The sequence below is a fragment of the Oenanthe melanoleuca genome, chromosome 3 (assembly GCF_029582105.1).
Source record: "Oenanthe melanoleuca isolate GR-GAL-2019-014 chromosome 3, OMel1.0, whole genome shotgun sequence".
NCBI classification, from domain to species: Eukaryota; Metazoa; Chordata; class Aves; order Passeriformes; family Muscicapidae; genus Oenanthe; species Oenanthe melanoleuca.
Window position 1 is genome coordinate 23,864,748 of NC_079336.1, and position 19,199 is coordinate 23,883,946.

At 35.3% G+C, this 19,199-nt stretch overlaps 1 protein-coding gene across 1 annotated transcript in view; it reads left to right on the plus strand.

Moving 5' to 3' along the window:
* PRIM2 (DNA primase subunit 2) overlaps positions 1–14,866 on the plus strand; it is an 82,557-nt gene extending 67,691 nt beyond the window's left edge. Inside the window, exons 10-13 of the mRNA XM_056488581.1 lie at positions 1,681–1,807; positions 2,649–2,731; positions 9,374–9,442; positions 14,278–14,866. Of these exons, the coding sequence (XP_056344556.1) occupies positions 1,681–1,807; positions 2,649–2,731; positions 9,374–9,442; positions 14,278–14,505 (507 nt within the window). The 3' untranslated portion in view covers positions 14,506–14,866. The remainder of the gene's footprint in view (positions 1–1,680; positions 1,808–2,648; positions 2,732–9,373; positions 9,443–14,277) is intronic.
* The last annotated feature ends 4,333 nt before the right edge of the window (positions 14,867–19,199 follow it).

Here is a 19,199-nt window from a genome sequence, read left to right on the forward strand (position 1 = left end):
AGATAGGAAGGAGTATTCCCATCTGTTTGATCCTGCCTGTGGCTATTCTGGAAAACAAAATGCTGCTTTCTCTCTTTTCTTCCCCTTTCTGCCTTTTAAAAAGTCTTTTAAAGTAAAGTCACTTTGTCAAATGCACAGTATGGATTAATTAGTCAATGTTTGTTCAGAGCTTTGGATGCCTTAAGCCTTATTAGGGATGAGTGCTGAATTTTAGTCTTCTTCTTATATTGACTTGATTATGAGCAGCATCTTAATGGAGAAGTTTCTTTTTTACTGTTTGAGTCAAGTGTAATTTAGGATTTTATTCTCAAAGTTTGTGTATATTTTATACACATTTATAGTGTATATTTGAATAATATGTTATAGAGTTTCAAGTAACTATATTTTCAAAATCATTGAAGTTTTTTAATTTATATGAAAAAACCCCAGGCATTTATTTTGTTTTTGTCATCTTTAGGCCAGTCAAGAGATTTCATAAGTATGTGAATATTCTGAAGTACTACTTGGACATCCACAGGCCAAACAGTGAACTACTTTTATCAGTAGAAATGGGAATATCCTTGCAGTAGTAGTGTTAGCAGTGGTATGTTTGAATGATTTTTCTCAGTATATTACATTGTCTTCTATTAGTAAAATAGCAGAAGGTAAAAACATAATTTAAAATGGTTTTTGAAAAGAAACCTTAAGTTCTTATGGGAATTGTCTGCATTTAGATTCAGAATTTGAGATTAATGCTATAATTTTGAATTGAGCAAGAGCAGAGTTGTTCCTTTTATGTATTGTCATAGTTCTTTTTTGAGGCAAAGGGAGACTGAAGAAGTCTAATTCTAAATACGATACTTCATTATTTTATCATATTTATGGTTTTTAGAATTTGAAGTATGTTATTTGAAAAATGTTCCTTGATGTCTTAGAGTAGCTTATGCAATTTAATGGAATCTGTATATTAAGTAATTTGATTTCTCTACAGATTTTGTCACCTATTACCATGTAAAAAATGACATGAACTCATATAATTGAATGGTTTCCACAGGACTTATCTAAAATGATATATTGATAGCTTTATGCTCAGCTGTAAAGATAAATGTTTGATTACATCTATGTACTTTAGAAGGATTCATTTTATTGGAGGAGCTGGTAGTCTATTGGTAGACAAAAGAGAAAATATCTTTTAAGGCAAAGTATACTTCATTTTAGAGCATGAAGAGTTGAACTTCAGTGCTGAAGCAAAGTATAGGTGCAGCATTATACTTTGGGAGAACAAGAATGTGAACCTGAGTAAAGAAATCTGTATTTCTATTTTTTTCCCTGATCAGGCAATCAATTTATGGACATTTGTGAAAGATTTTAAATTACCATGTTTTCTCCATTTACTAATATTGTGGGATTCAAAATTTTGATCTTTATATAATCTTTTCTTTAAAGCCATTACAGAATCAGTTGAAAAGACCTTAAATCAATGCAGTTACACATTTCTCTTGAGTTGTGTCTGTAAAGCACACGTGTACAAATGCAAGTTTGTAATACAAAACCCAAAGCTAGCAGCGAGCAACAAAGTTTTTATTTTCCTCAGTTTGAGTATGTTTGGAAAATTTATTTTTTTATTCAGTATTTCTGTTTGCAGAGAAGATAGAATTACTGACCCAATATGTAAGAATTTATTCTTCTGTTTTTATTCAGTTTGACAAAGGATATGCTTACAGCATTCGTCACAGCTATGGGAAAGAAGGAAAGAGGACTGATTATACCCCATACAGCTGCATGAAGATTATCATGTCCAATCCACCAAGCCAAGGGGATTATCATGGTGAGTTCCCTAAGGGAAAAAACCCCAAACATTTACAAACAGCAGAAGCCCTTGGCTGGAGTAGTTATTCCCTCCTGTAGTCTCTTAAATTATGTATTTAATTTCCATACCCTAGTCGTCTTAAATTCTTTTCTTTAGATCAGACTTGATAACTGCTGTTTTTATATATGTTGTGTCATGCAGTTCAAGGAAACTTTAAATGTGCAGTTGCTTTAAGAAATGACCAATTATAAGTGTTCTGAGGTATAAATTCAATCATACAGCAAGTCAGAAGTTTGCTAGGGTATTTTAAAAACTTCTACAGCTGTATGACTAAACATAGAAAATCTGCACTCGCTTCACTGTCGTTATGCTCATACTGAGTCACTCATTCAGAGGTGCCTCAAAACTCACTCTAGGATGAAAAAAAATTCACTTAGGTAGTGGAACTTTCTTAGATACTTATAAGGTGATAGTTTTACAATGGACTGTGCTTTTAAAGATGTGTTGTCTCATTACTGTATTTTCTTGGGTTTGTTCCACAGCTGTTAAATGTATGAACACTGTCATTGTTACTAAGTAGCTAACTTAAACTCTTCTCCTGTCAGTGAATGAGAATTGTGGCCTATTTATGGTGGGATATTTTATGTGGCTCTTGGGCCTGTGGTGCCCTGATAACTCTGCAGTAGAGTAATTATTTAAAGAAGGAAAAAAAAAGCAATTGTACACATGGGTAATTAACTTTCCTATTAATAAGCTGTTAGACAATTAGGAACAGCTTAGCTGGTCTCTTGAGTGCCTTACTGCACTAACTCCTGAGTAAACAGCCTTGTTTGTGAGTTTGCTTATTTTTTACTGTCAGGGTGCCCATTCCGCCACAGTGATCCTGAGCTACTGAAGCAAAAGCTGCAGTCATACAAGATCTCTCCCAGTGGAATAACTCAGGTAATGCATATTTTGCTTGACACTTTCGTTAATAAGACACTGCTTTTCAATTTTACTTTCTATTTGTGTAGGAATGCCATATGCAATTTGTCAGTATGTATTGTGAAATATTTCTTCTTATAAAAGGTTTATACCAGAATTTTGGCTTTCTGTCTGCAATGCTCCTACTAATGAGATGGTTATCACCACCACCTTTTCTTGTTTAATATTATGAGTAGGTTTATTTCTATGGATAAAATCCAGAATTTTTTTATACTTTGTTTTACTGCACTGTGATTAGAAAAGAAGTTTAAATTAATCTGGCAGTATTTTAGAGAGTTTTATTTTTATTCTTGCAGTTACTTGTGGATGACTACTGTGTAGTCAGTATACAAATGTAATTCTTTTCTGTAATAAACTTCTAAAACCCATACAGTTCTTATTCTTTGTTGTGCTAACTCCCTCTGAACAATAAACACACATAAAATACCTAATGAAATTTGGCAGAAATTTTTATCAGCTTTTAAAAAATCTAAACTTCAATTGAAAATCTATCTTATATAGCAAAAGCAATGTAGGAATTGGAACTTTGAGATGTGTCCTGAAGAACTATGACTCCCACTGCTTGCTCTAGCAAGAGCTTAAGGCAGTAAGAGGTTGTCATCATTTTCATTGAAAGAAGATGTACTGGTGAGATTTAAGCTGAGACCAAGTAGTTCTGTGTATTAACTGGCTGGAGTCTGTTTTAGGTACACAGGAGAAACCTGCTTTAAGTTGTTGTCTTTAGTTCATATGGAATGTCACCACTGCTTGTCAGACATCAACAAACTGTTGTACAGGATAGAAAAGAATGTGAAAGTTCTACTTAAAGTATTCTCCCTTGGAAGGATTGATTAAGATAAAAATTAAAAGAAAATAGTTTTAAAGAGTTAGTTGTTCATTGTAGTAAGGAAATACTCATACTTTTTCCTAGGAGTTTTTTCCTTTTTATTTTTTTCCATATTTTCTTCTGGTTAATATCAATAAGCATCTATATATCTGAGAGGCCCTAGAGATCTTTCCTGTTTTTCCTTATATATACATCAAGAGTCAGTGCTGGTCTGGGATTTTTATCCTGCTAATCATTGGATAGATTGGTGAGGATTTACTGGCTTAGATGCCTTGCTGTATGTGTAGGTAGGATTTAGTAGAAGTTATTTCTTCAGTGAATTTGCACAGTAAAGACAGTCTCTTTATATTTAATGTAGTTCCTTATTTCATGTGAATTGTGATTTTATTTTTGTGTATGTGCTCAGGGTTTTTTGTTTTTTGTTTTTTTTGTTTGTTTGTTTTGTAAAGTAGAATTTGGATTCAATAGCAGTCTTATATTTTCTTATCAAAAATGACTAAGAAAAACCATCTCCATCAAATTTTCTTTGCCCAAAAATGGATGTTGTCCTGTCCATGATTTTTGTGGTGTTTAAGTGCAATTAAGGTAAAGGTCTCTTTAGTGTCCACTCCTAGTGTTAAACCAAAAAAGCCATAAAATGATACATCCTCCACTCAAAACATTATCAAAATAATGTAAAATAAAATGTTGGCTGTACCTGGGTTCTGAGAAATTAGTCTTTTACATTAGACAGTCTTTGAGATATCCGTAGGAGAAGAGGAAGAAAAATAGTTGCCATCAGTCTCCAAGCTGTCATTATTGCTACCCCTCCATTTTGTGCCATTTTCATGGTCCAGTAGTGTTTGTGTGACTAAAAGTTCAGGATCCTTCAGTCCAGACAGTGGTTTTAGGAGTCTTCTCTGATTTTGATGGCAGTTGCTGACTATCAGAAATGGTTTTTTTTTCTTTAGCTCTGTGAGTAGATATCAGGGGTGGATGGTTTACCAATCTTTCAATGGTGTCATGTAACTACATTTCCAGTACCTTGTCTCAAGACTGGTATTTACTCAAGCCATACCCTTTGACTCTTATACTTCCTGTTAACTCCAGGTACCAATGAGAGCTCCCTTACAGACTAGTAGAAACCTATTTTTAATGAATGGTTCAGAGCTTGACCTTTCAGCTCTGTATTTCAATAAATGGTTTGTTTTTTTCTAGGGCTCAGGACCTCTTATGCTCATTCCTTGCTCTGTTTGAAAAATTTTGGGAATGATGATGATGATGATTTTTCCAACATCTATTTTGAATTTATCTACTTACTGATGAATTGGTCCTCCACTGGGATTTTCATATTTTGGTTTAGAGTACTCACATCGTCCCTCCAAACCCACAAACAAGGCCCTTTTTTGTCTTTGAAGCTTGTTCCTCATGGCTATTATGTGACCCAAAATGTGGGGTTGGTGTCTAGCCCTAATGGCTGTGGTTTTACCCAAGATGTTCAGTTTCTAGTGTTGTTCTCAGCCTTCTGTTTCTGGGGCTGTCCATACTCTTGACATGCAGCCTTTCCTTTAAGGTTCATAAGAGTTTCTGATAAAGCATTTGATTGCTATGTGGTAGGAACAAACCCCATCCTAAAGGGCTTTGTTGTAGGACTGGGTGTGAAAAGGGGAAGCTGGACCTTGTCATGATGGAACAGACAAAATACTTCCAGACTTCATGTGACTTCAGTGGTCAGTTCAGACTGTTTTCATTGCATTCATTTTATAATACTGTCAGTAATGAAAAAAGTGATCAAAGCATTTAAATATGTAAATCTCCTTGCTATGAAGTATTTGGATCCAACCTGTTGTTCCAGTCTAGATTTTCTGAGGCTGTATCTTGTCTAGGATTATATATACTGAAGTAATAGTCTCAAAGTAATGCAGCAGATGAATTACAGGTCTTGACTAGTTACCATAGTGCTTAGAGCAGAGAGCTAATCCTGATGTTTATTCCAAGAGCTCAATTATTAAACTTGTATTAATATCAAATTTCATATTTTCCTTAGGTTAGTCTATATTTGAGATAGTAGCTAATTTTTTTTTCTTTTAATGCTTCTTGGAGAAAGAAGCATTAGCTGAGCATCTAATGTGTGAATGTATAAGTGCATAGCATTTGAATTTCTAGTATATTATTTTTCATTTCTCGCTCTGGTATACTGCTAATTAGGTAAAATCTTAATGAAATCAGTTTGATAACAGCTAATCAATTTGAAGACTATAAAGATTAAAGTATATGTTAAGATACGTTTTTACATATTGAACAAGTGCGTGTAGTGATAAGACAAGAGGGAACTGAAAGAGAGGGAGGTTTAGATTAGGTTTAAGGAGGAAATTCTTTACTGTGAGGGTGGTGAGTCACTGCAACAGGCTGTCCAGAGAAGTTGTAGATGTCCTGTCATTGGAAGTGTTCAAGGCCAAGTTGGATGGGGCATTGGGCAATCTGGTCTAGTGAAAGGTGGGTCTGAATTAGATTATCTTAAGGTCCCTTCCAACTCAAACCATTTTATGATTCTGTGATTAATACATCTGTTGTGATGCTGTACTACATGCACTGTAATGTGCTGCCTGCACATCTTACATATAGGGAGATAGAAATGATAGGCTTTGAATTAATTATTTCAAAATATCCATTATTTGTTTCAGAAAGTTCTCTTGGAGAAATTACCTTTTTCCCAAATCATGTCAATCGCAAAAGCAAAAAGTAGTAAAAATTTCTGATTCTACGAGTAAAAGAAACAGGGAGTCTATATTAGTTGTTTCTGCATTTTTATTAGGAGTAAAAGCATTTCTTTAAGGAGAGATACTCATGTCAATGAACAGCAGATAACTTCAGTAGAAGGCTTATTCTTTCTAGTAGAATTTTTCTCTTAATTTAAAAGTCTATTTTTTCCCTGATAACTGAGTTAAATTAAAGGTTTTGTTTAAGTTATTCACTGAACTTTGTGTAATATTCTTCAACAGTGTTTTGGTGGGTTAGCGGTTCTTCACAGAGATGGAAATAAATAAGCCAGTCTGTGCCTGGGCCTCTGATATGGCTATATGTTTCTATGAATGAAAAAAACCTCATCAAAACAGCAAACAAAAAACTGCCAAGCCTGCAAAAAACCCACCACAAGACCACCACAGTAAAAAATACCCTAATACTCTCCCTGTTGATCTAATATTTAAAAAGTTTTAGGTTATTGCTGTCCATAAAAATATTTTCCCTGCAGCTAAAGAAACTTTCCAGGGCAAGTTAGAAATTAATCATACGTCACTGAGTCTACAATAGAAAGATTTTCATGGTAAGTTATTTCCACAATATTAAAAAAAAAAAAAAACAACCCAAACTGAGTAAGTTGAAAGTAATAGTGGATAATTACAGAGCCCCAACTATCCTGCTATGCAACAACTTTGAATTCTGAGGATCTATAAAAGCAGGTGGTTGCATACATCTGCCAAACATCATCTCAGCCTCATTAGCAGTCAGTAGAGCAATATCAGAAAAGCAAGTTGCAGATGGTAGTGAAGAAAAAAGGCACATAAGGACTAACAGGAAAAGTCCTTGAGTATGTACCTTTACTTACAAAATAAAGCAATGCAGTGTAAATAGCTTAGTGTCTGTAGAGGCAAAAGATTGCTGCTGTGAATTAAGCTTTGAGTGGTGGTCTGTTTCTGGGAAATATTAGGGAAAAACAGCTGAAAGCTTGCTTTCATTATGGACACAACTGTAGTAGAAAAGGTAATATTTATTAGGGATGTTAAATCTGTTTTATTTTAATGGAGAATTGTTATTTTCTCTCAGACATGTCTCCTTTTTACCTGGGCTCCATTCTGTTGCAGTGTTTCCTCTTAGCAGCTTCTTCCCTGATAAAGCAAGTTAATCTACTAAAGCTATTCTTCTTTAAATATGTTAAATATGTTAAATATGTTAAATATGTTAAATATGTTAAATATGTTAAATATGTTAAATATGTTAAATATGTTATTCTCCCTCCCTTTCATATATGCAAAATGTGAGCCTGGTCCAGTGTGACCAGTTGAAACTGGCATGCATACCAAATTTTTAATCTCTTAGGGTTTATACTAAGAGTTTGTCCATACCTGAGTTTGTTTGCTCACTTAAGGTCTGAGATTTAAAATGTATTTACACATAAATTTAGAAAACTATTTATTTCTATTGTTTTATTAAATGTAATCTTAATTAGATAAGGAAGAATTTTGAGAAAACCATAAGTATTTATGAACTAGATTTAATTAGCTGACTTACTTCAGCTGGAAAATTCAGGTTGGATAAGTGTGAATGCTACAGAATGTTGTGAATGTTTCTTTTAACTAACCAACAGACAAATAGGTCTTCTGATAATTACTCCATATTAGATGAAAAATACTTTTTAAGAAAGTATATACATATAACATGGTTAGCATTTTCTTTAAAATAGAGATTCTTCTTTTGTATGGCATAGATTATATTGTAAGGAACAAACAAACAAATGTAAGGCAATATAAAATTGAAGTGTTTAGAATAGATGAGTTTTTTCAATCCTTAACTACTAATTTTTTCAGTCAGTTTCAAGGAGAGAGGAGAAATAAAATGGAAATACACATATGTACACACATAGTGGCAGATTTCAGACTTCATTGCCTAGCTGGCCTTGGCCTTGCTGTTTTACAGAAGGTTTAAAAGGAGGTGGCAAGAGGGATAGAAGTGTAATAGTTGGGCTATTACAGAGAAATAATGAGGCTAAGTACTTTCCTGTCAGTGTGTGGCTGTTTTTATCCATTCAGCAAATGTAATTTATTTATATATCTGTCAATAAATACAAGGCAGCATCCGATAATGAGTACAGCAGGGATTTAAACTGTATATTGCTGTGTTTGACACAAAGGTCAACCTTGGGAAATGGCTTGAAATTAACATTTCTTGAAAACTATTTTTCCTTCCACTGAGGCTATCTCTTAATTCCAGCAATTTTCTCTGTTTGATAAGCAGAGTGAGCATACATGTTGATTATATAAAGGAGGAAGGAGGTAATGAAACTTTAAAATATTTCAACCAGCATTGCATTCTGGTGATAAGAATGGGACTTCATGCAGCACAGAAGAGATTACCTGAAGTAGAATTGGAAAGCAAATTGTATTTACAAAAGATGGCATGATTTTCCTAATACGTGTTCAAAACAGCCTATTCACTCACATATTCTGCTGAGCTTGACTAGAAATAGCTTCATTTCAAAAAGGACAAATCTGATTGAAGGTAAAAGCATTCCCTTCTCACAGATACTTGTCTAAAGGATTTGCATTAAATTTTCTTGATGAGAGCACAGTAGTATTTTACTGTGCATCTGCATGAACTGGTAATGTGGAAAATAAAAATACAAATCATGTCCTTGATTGCTTCATGCTTCAACCACTTGAATTGCTAGATTTATGTGTGCAATTATGGAAGAGATGTTGCAATATGATAGTTTGACAATAACTGTCACAATTATATTACCAAAATATAGATTCAACTTCTTCTTGAAGTTAAGATTATTGAAATTACATTTTAAGGGTTGGGCATACCTTCCTGTGGTTTTATCCTGTTTTTAACGCAGCCAGGGCGTTTTAAAATGTTCTCAGTTGTTAGTAGGATTCACAGGTGTCTGCAAGGTGTGCTGCAAATGTCCATGAGCTGTTGTACAAGGCTGTGGTGGAATACCTTGTTGTTGACAGTATCAGTAAGTTGTGTGTGTGCTACTTGTGACTCTGTGGTATTTCTCTCCCTCCGTGTAGGTGCTGGAGCTGGTGAAGGGAATGCATTACCAACTGGCCTGTCAGAAGTTCTTTGAGTTGACACATGATGTGAGTAGCTACTATTCTTTGTTCTGCAGTTGTCACCCACTGTGTCTTGAGGAAGGCCTTGGAAATGATGGATGAAGCCCAGAGACTATTTTCAGTTTGCCCATCCATCATTAGCTGTTTTTCCTTGCTAGTTTTCAGTAATTTCAAATATTCTTTTGCAATTTTCTGCATTTATATATTGATGATATTAATACCCTCAACATTACAAGATGTAGTAAAGTATTATGCTGTCTTCCTGAAAGGTCAGTATTGTCAAATCTTATCTATTTCAAGTCATTTAGCTTTTTCACTATCCTGTTTTTAATCAAATTTGTAGGCTTTAAAACACTGAGCAAGTTTGATGTGTTTAGATAAAAACATCTTAATTTAATCTCCCAGCATTTGCATGGTTTCTTTTGTTAATTTTTATTTGGTATTTTTTCACATTTTAGCCATGTGTGATTATTTTTTTAAATCAAGATAAGTAGCATTCAGCGCTTTCCCATTTGCTTAATTGCAAGCAAAGATATCTTAAAATTTTCTCAAAACATTTTCAAGATAACAAATGGCCACACTCCATCTCCTGTGTGATTTCTTGATTCAAAGAACCAGCTTGTGCACTGGTTCAAGATGCCTTGTCATAAAAAAACCAAAAACAGTGAAGCACAGCTGTTCTTATAGCTTTGTTTTCTTCACAAACCAAATAATGGAACCATCCCTTTCAAACAGCAGACTGTGGAACTACCTTACTGAGAATATGGATGAGGATTAGATGACCCACCCAGAGGCATTTACAACTGACTTTCATTTTTCTTACCAGTTTTCACAATTGATTGAAGTGAAACAGTTTGCCTTCACATATTTCCAGCAGTCATATGTATGAATGTATAGCAAAGGTGTACTCTGAGCTTTTGTCCAGTGTTGTTTTGTCAGATGTATTTTGAGAGGAACACTTTGTTTTAATGTCTTAGAAAATGTGAGAACAAGTCTAATAACCTGGAAGGAAATTCAAAATAATGTACAATTTTAAATTTAGGTAACACTTGCTCTGTGTAAGCTCATGTCAGTAGGAATAATATTTTCTCAAAATGACTATAGACCCCAAGGTCAACATTCATCAAAAGATAAATCAGTACTGTGCATTTTAGGAAAGCTGCCTTTCCATCCTTCTATAGGAAATTCCAGAAAAGCATTATTTTTTATCAATTTTGTGGTAATATAAATATCTGTCTTTGCTGCTTGCACTCACAATCATTTTTCTGCTTTGCTCTTGATATTATTTCAGTGAGAGAGAGCTGAATACACAGACACAGTAGTTTGAATGGCTCATGCTTATGATGGCAATTTTTTTACAGAATTTAGCTGCTCAACTTGTTACCAGCCTGTTTGGATATTCTGCAACTATATGGTTTATTAATTTAAATATTTTCTATGGGGAGGTAAAAGATGTGTCTCTGAAGCTGGTGACCTTTACTGCAATCAAACCTTTGCTTTCCTGTATATCACTAGCAGAGTTTTTCAGTGAAGGAAATTTCAAAAGAGTTAATTAGCATGACTTTGATTGTTTCTTTGAGTAGGGGAACAATCTTAGGTAAAATTTTCATGGAAGTAATGGACTTGCTCACATGGAGAATTTTAACTTAATTTATGTAAAATTTTTGCCATGGAAGTGTTTGATATGTGTTGGGAAGAGCTGTTGGTGTTGCCTGCAATTCTTAAAAGTTGTGATGTGTATGTTGGTAAGATTGACAATGTAACAATGACTTTGTAACAGACTTTTAAAAGATTTTATTTCTCTTAAGTTCACATGGTCAGCTTCAGTAGTCTAGTGCTTGGCACCAAGCCTGTGCTAATACATATGGCTGAGACTAGAGTGAGAATGTTTAGATACATTTTTGGGGGGTGGGTGATGGGGATTGTGTCCCTGCACTTTCAGTGCCACAGGTTCAAATAATATGGGCTAACAAAAAGCTGATGCTCTGTATATTCTGTGTAACCTGGGCTTATTAACTTCAATGCTACACCTCTCCTGAACTTTAGTTTCACTTTTTCACAACCACAGAGCAAAAGCAGACATCATTTGTGTGGTCCAGTGCATGGACCTGGCAGGAGCTGAGATACATGTCAGCAATTTGTTAACTCTTCTCTAAGTGTGCCCAAAGAAAAGCTGTGGCACCAAGATTGCTCCACCTGGTTTTTTCACTAATATCAGCTGTAGCATTATCAGCTGTCATTTTAAAAGTTCTTGGTTAAAAACCAAAGATGTTACAGCTTCAAAACTATTATTTCAGGATTTTCAAAACAATATTTGCCATATCAGGAATACTAAACTGGAGTTTGTATGAGAGCCAGTGTGTGCAAAATGTGCTGAATCAAAAAAAAAATCTTGTGTTAGTATCACCTATTTGGATGGATTATATAATTGTGTCTGAAGTGGCAGGTCTTTTTGCTTGGTTAAAAGCTTAAAGTTTTAAAGCTTTTGCATATTAAAAGTTTAAAGTGCACAGAAAATGCATTTTTCTTTGGATGTGGTGGATTCCAGATAGATATACCACTACTTTCTCTATTTCTTGTAGTTAGTCTCAGCTAACTTATAACTAAGTTAATGATGAGGCTTTTAAAATTATTGTGCTTTGATCTATATGAATTTAAAACATTGTAAAACTTGCATAAAATTGTATGAGTAGTCTAATGTAAAAAAAAGATTTCCATTTTCATATTCAAATTTCTTGTGAATTTCCAGCCAGAGCAGAATGTTTTTATTCAGAGAAATGCTTACTGAACCCTGTTGAAAATTACAGAGAACAGAATTCTTTCTATATCACTATATCACAAATGAAGATAATGAAAAGATCTTCCTGTTTCTCTTTTAAGGCCTTCTCATCACAAAAAATTGATGGTTTGAATGGGTGGAATTCTTTTAATTAAGAGTTGTCTTAGCTTCATCTGATAGAGTTTTATTTAAGTAGCATTCAAGTTTACAAAGGAAAAATGGTACATGGAATCATACAACAATTTTAACTAACAACCTGTAAACAGCTTTTAAAAACCCACAAATTAAAACTCACAAATACCATCAATCACCTCTGAAAACATGGTTGTAGGCTCCAATCTTACCATGAGCTGCTTCTGCAGCTTATTCCAAACTGCTGGGGAGAGAAGAGGGTAGAATAAAATTAAGAGTTAAAAAGTGACTCTTAAATTGGTATGAGGAGAACTGAGATTTTAATGTTAAAAATAACACAGAGCTCATTAAGAGCTTCTAAAAGGAAAGCCAGTTTTTCACTATATCACTTCTTTTTAAGCCTTTTTAGTGTAAAGTAATTTAGTTCCCATGTAATGAAAATTGGAGCATGGATGAAAGCTGGCTGGATGAAACTCATCCAGATAAGACTAAAATCAAATTCAGTGATGACTTTGGGTTAGGTTTTTTGGGGGTTTCTTTCATTATGCCCTTGAGTACCAAATTAGAGTGCTAGGACTGTTACTTACTTTTAAGATTTTTCAAGCAAGGTCACTGACTACAGTTGCTAATTCATGTCTGAATTAGATTTTTTTATCCATATCACCATTTTCTAATGGAGCTAAGCTAGGCAGTGGTAATGCATTTAATCAGGGTTCCATTTAGAGCACACACTGATCCTCTGCTTTATGATTATTCACAAGCAGCTGAAATTTAAATTGATGGGGTTTGGCATATTATATTAGCCACAGGATGTCCTCAAGAGACTCTGAGTGTGTGCAGAGTTGCTTATTATGCCCTTCTGGGGAATAAAGGAATATAGTGGGAGCAGAAATTTACAGGTATATGGCTCTTGGTGTTCCATGGTGTGTTGCATGTATTTGGTAAGTCTTCCAATGTATTTTAAAACCAGTATTTTTTAAAAAATGTTTCTAGAATTCACATGGACTAACAGGCAGATGAAAGGTACAGGTTGCATGAATAGGAGGTTAAAGTACCTTTTAAAGTAAGCATTTCCAACTTCTGAGCATCCCAAAAGAAATACAAAAGTTATAACTGGTTTGTGGTGAATATGTCAGAATAGCTTCCTTTCAAAGCTGAAAGCTTTGTTGATATGAAATATTTGATGAGTATTAATTGAATGTTGATTAATCAAATAATTCCAGAGCTGAAAGGATGTACCTGCTGAGTAGAAAATAGTAATACAGATCTGCTGCACCTTATGCTAGTTTTCTGTATTCTTTTCCACTGAAAAGTTCTGTGGTACAGGTTGTGTGTCTAGAGTCAGGATGCTGATGGTGGCACTGATGGAGCAAAGATAAGCTCGATCTGTGGGCATTCTGTCTTAGCCCAGTCCCTTGTAAATATTGCATTTGTGCCTTCTGCAGAAACCAGGGAAAGATATGAAGCTACTCCTTTCCATTTGCAGTTTCACTCTGATACTTAAGATCTAGATTTATACTGTGCAGTTACTACAACTTCTAGCAGTATTTTCCACTTTCATTTGTACTCTAGACTTCTCTCACTCCCTCTTTTGGGTGGGGAAAGGTTTTAAGGTGTAGATTCACTAGTCCTACATCTCAAAAGTGATGCCATTTTATTTACATGTTTTTAGATGTTTTAGGGTGTTATTTTTTTTTACTGTAGTAAAGACCGTGAATAATGTTTGAATGTGCCAAAGTTACTTTATTTCTACCATGAAGGAAGAACATTTCTGATGAAACTAGATTTGTGTCATGCTAACATTTACTGAGGCATTATTTACAAACTGATGCCCTTTTCTTCAACTAAATTGGAACTTACTGAATTGTTAATTAATCTGTTATTGAATATGAAAAAGATTATTTTTAGAAATACATGTAATAACTTCGTGCTCTTTTCCTTTTACATGCAGGTTGATGACATTGGGTTTTCTTTGAACCATCCTAATCAGTACTTTACAGAAAGTCAGAAGCTGTTAAATGGTGGCAGAGAACTGAAGAAGGAATTCAATAACTCGGGAAACTTTCAACAAAAAAATAATAGTCAGGAAAGCATAAATTCAAGTTCTACTCCCACCTCTTCAAATGCAAAAGCTGATACAGAACTGGAAGGACTGGAAGCATACTTCACTGAAGACTAAGTAGCTGTGTTATTTGTGTTATTATTTCTTTCTTTCATTCTTTCCCTTCTCTAGCTGGATTTGTCCCTATACTGAGGAATATGCACTTCACCACCTGGAAGACAGAAGCATTTAGTGCTTTGAGTAGGATGAAAAAAATGAAAGATAAATATTGAAGCTGTAATTGCATCCAGTATTTATTCTTACTGCTTTAGGAAGCTATTTTATAGGGTGTGTTTAAGGATGGGAAAGGAAACTTTCTTCACAGTTATTAGGTAGTTTTTGTCTGACTTACCTTTTTTGGTTTTCTTCAAAAAGTTCAATATTTTTATCCCCTTTTGTGATCACTTTTCTGTGTACCATCTTAATAAAAAATTGCAAAGCAAAAGTCTTTTGTATTTTCTTTATAGCTATATTGGGATGGTAATTAAGTGGGAGTTCTTATGATCAAAATTACTCTCTGGAGGAGTCTTGTCTGTCTCTTCTATATGAGAGCTGAGGGAAATCAACTTCCTAATTTGTACCTTGACACTAAATTTAGAAAGCTGGTTTTGATACTTGGAAAAGAGCATAATCAGAGTTTAGACACCTGTATGTAAGAAAGTAATAAAAAAAAGATATTCTACCAACAGACTCATCATGAAGCTAAAAGCTTATTGGCATATATTTATTTTAAAGTTTCCTTAATGTGTGACTGTGGTTGGAGCCTCCTGTATCCTGCTAAGCTAAACAGCCATCTGAATGAAGCTTTGGGTCACCTAAATTCCACCCATTCTCCCAGAGCCCAGGTTGCCCTGCACACAAACTGTTTTCAGTGCAGCAGCAACCACTGTGCAGTGGATGGGAGCTCCCAGCAGGGCTGGTGTTTTCTGGCAAGCTGTTTGGGTATCTCCCAGGGAGAGTAACAGACCTCAGTTATATTTTATCTGATGCTTAAGGAGTTTCAAGACAACATTATGCCCTGCCTGGAGACTGACCTTGCTACCAGTGCAGCCTCTAACCACATAAACACATAAACACAGTCCTGCCATTGCTAGGAACTGGTACCAGCCCTGTGGGGCCTTGGCATGAAAACTCACTGACCTCAGTTTTTCTGAGCTTGCCTTGCCCTGCCTGAAGCTTTGTTTGAGCTGTAACTTTGTCCCTCAAGTGACAGCCTAGCTTTGTACAGTTGTGTGCTGTGCTGCCTATGTTTATAATGATTCTGATATAATTCTGTGCCTAATGACTAAGAAGCAATACTTATTTTGTTTAGAATGAATTAATCTGTGATTTTAAGTGCCAGGGGCTCCATGGATATAAACAAATTATCCAAGTGCCAAGCATGGATCCTTATGCAAGGATGGTTTCTCCTGTTGGTTAAGCTCCTGGCATCACCCCACCTGATGGGTTGTAGTAGATGGTTAAAAAACTTGGGGCTTTGAAGTTTTTTTGGAAGTGGTAACTGTCCTCTGATTTAGCATTACTGAATATCTGAGTTGGAGGTGCCTAAGTGGACATCATGGATTCTTTCAATAGAAGTGAAGCTCTTTCAGACATGCTATGAGATTTATGGTCTTAAGTGAAACAGCTGGGAGAAGAATGAGGTCATCAAGGCAGTGGATGCAGGTGAGCCAAGGGAAAATGGAATTTCTGGTTCAACTGTAACTTGCTTCCATAGACATTGAACTTCAGCTCTTCCTTCCTGACCTTCACTTGGGCTTTGAAATCTGTGTTGGTAACAGGCTGTTTGTACATGTATTCTGTAGTGGGTTGCTACATTATAATAAATTTATTTTTAGAAATTCAAGCATAAGATCTTTTGAAAAATAAGTCTGTGTTACAATGAAGGGAATATAACAACACAAATCCTCTGAATGAAAAATCTTAAACTGAAGTGCAAGAAACAAAGGGCAAAATGGGGCAAAGACTTTGAGCTTTTTTGGTGTACTTCATTATTTTGGCTTTACATCACTTGATTAATAGTACTACAAATTGCCTTAAACTATATTTTCTTTCCTTTTATTAGTCAGGAGGACTGTAAGTACAAGAAAAATGTACAGATTATGGCATACAGTTGCAAGTAACTAACAAAAGATTGAAATTAATGCTTTTGTTGCTATTTGAAGAAAATGGAAATTTGTTTTCACATTTCACACATTTTGACCATTTTGTGTTTTTGAAAGCTGAGTATTTTGGAAATGATTATATGGAAAAATCCAAAAAAGAATCCTCTTGAGCTTGTGAGCTGCTGGACACTGAGAACCTTAAAATGCTTACTGCTTTGTAAATTCAGTAAGAATCACTTGTCCTATGATTATGTAACTGCTTGAGATTAGAAAGGCAGAATCATTAAGAATATATAAATTATTTGAAAACATTTCCTGTGTTTTAGTAATGCAGTTAAAGTTATACTTAGTAAGAAAATAAGGATTCTAAAGATAAAAGACACCCTGATAGAATTATGCAGCAACATACCAAATAGCAACAAACCCAATTACCCAATAAACCAATAACCAGAGGCCCTCAAAATTCCAATCCCTGTTTTACAAGTTGAAAAGAAAATGTATTTCTGCAGTTAAGCATTGCAGATGGATCTCTTTGCAAGCATCAACTCTTCTAAGTGGATCTTTAAAGTAAATTATTATATTTTTCTACTTGAATAAAAACAGGAGACACACATCTAAAATTGAAACAGTGCTGGAGAAGACACTTCAGTGTTCTGTGTCAGTAAAGGAGACATTAAGATAATATTTGGTTGAATTTCTGAGGGGTTGCACTACGCCAGAGCATAGTCCTGTGTATCAGTCATGCTGGTGTAGGAAGCAGTTTCCTTTCCATCCAACATCTGATCTCAATCAAATGTACCACAGTTTGGTTTGGAGTTGGATGTTTCAGCCCAAAGCTTGTGAGGTACTGGCATCAAAGACAATGAAACAGTCTCTGACTTCAAAGCCTCTCAAGACCTAATGATGAAGAGAACATCACAGTTGGGTGCTCAGCAGAAGGAAGGGTGAGGAGCTCCCAAGCTCAGTGTGGCTTTAAGGGCTCTGCTCTGCTTTGGGAGGGTTACTTCGGGCTAGTTTTTGTCTGACACTATGGCTGGAGTGGTCAGTAGCAGGTAGGGGGATGTGCAGAATGTGCCTTTTGTGTGAATTTCTCCCAGAAGGGACCCAGTTTGCACACATGCAGCGTGGTTGGCAGCGTGAGCAAAAGCAGAGCAAATGGAGGTGACTTGAGAGATCCCCTTGAAAATGGTGAACATTTCAGACAGCCTTAAGTCCATGTAATTTATCCTGTTTTGGCTGCGAGAGAGTCAGTTTTCTACCTGTAGTTGTTGCTGTGCTGTGTTTTGGCCTCAGTACGAGGATAAGGCTGATGATGTTTTAGATGTTGCTGAGGAGGATGTACTCTAAATCAAGGACTTTTCAGTCTTCCCTGCTCTGCCAGGGAGCAGCTGCACAAGAATGTGGGAGGAAGCACAATTAATTAGGACAGCTGACCCAAACTGGCCAAAGGGATATTCCATACTGCAGATTGCCATGGTCAGTGTGTAAACTGAGGGGAGTTACCTGAGACTCACCAATTGCTGCTTGGACAGGCTGAGCACCAGTCAGGGTGTGGTGAGCAGTTGTGTTGTGCATCACTTCTTTCTCCTGGGTTTTATTCCTCGCTATCCTTTTCATTATTATTATTATAATAACTTTCAAATTTTTTGTTTCAGTTATTAAACAGTTCTTATCTCAATGCATGAGGTTTTTTGGGGTTTTTTTGCTTTGGTTCTCACCCCTTCCTCTTATCCCTCCCCAGGAGTTGTGGTGTGTGTGAGCTTTCAGGTAAGCTTATTGATTGCAAGGAATTAAAGATGCTTTCTTTGTTTTCCCCAAGTACATATCAGGAAAATTCAATGAATTATAGATGGAAAAATATATTCAAGGTCTCCACATTTGAGTGGTTCTTTTGGGTGCATTTCACATCATGATACTTCAATTTTTAGTTTTTTTAAAGCATATGTAGCATATTCTAAAATCCATATCCATTTGAAGTCCTTTAAAAACCCACTTTTTTTATGCTTGTACTCATGAAGTACTCTTGGTAATGATATTTGAACATCAAGACTTCTACCTGTGGTATCTAGTTGACAGAAAGAAAAAGACTTTCACCCCTCAACACACTTATTTGCTGAGATTTGTTTAAATCCCCCAAATGCTGAAGGATTTACTGTGTTTGAAATGGACAAAGGTTATGATCAATGGGTGTAATTCAATCCCACAAGGAACCTGAAGTGTTTATATAGGTAAATTGATTGAAAAACAGGTATAAAAATGGCTGGGATAATGTCAAGAGTGAATTATAGCTATGAAATGTTAGGAATAGATACCTAAGTACTAACTTATTAATAGAGGAAGCACTGGAAGACTTTAGAAGTGGGTTAGGGTGGGTGAAAAATAGATCAAAAACTGGAGACTTGAAGGTGATACCAGCATGTATCAGTTGGGGGAGAGCAGGACTTGGTGATTAGGCTGCAAAAAAAGGGAGATGTATGAACTCTCCATTTCTTTTAGAATAAAAATTACAACCACAATGAAGACATCACGAAAAGTTGTGTTTCTAGCTGAAAGTTTTCAGCCAAGTTGAGGATGTTTCGTCATATAATCATAAACTTTGATTAAGGTGGTTTGTGAACGTGGGATAATGAAAAATGCATCAGTATAGTGGAAGAAGATATGGCACAA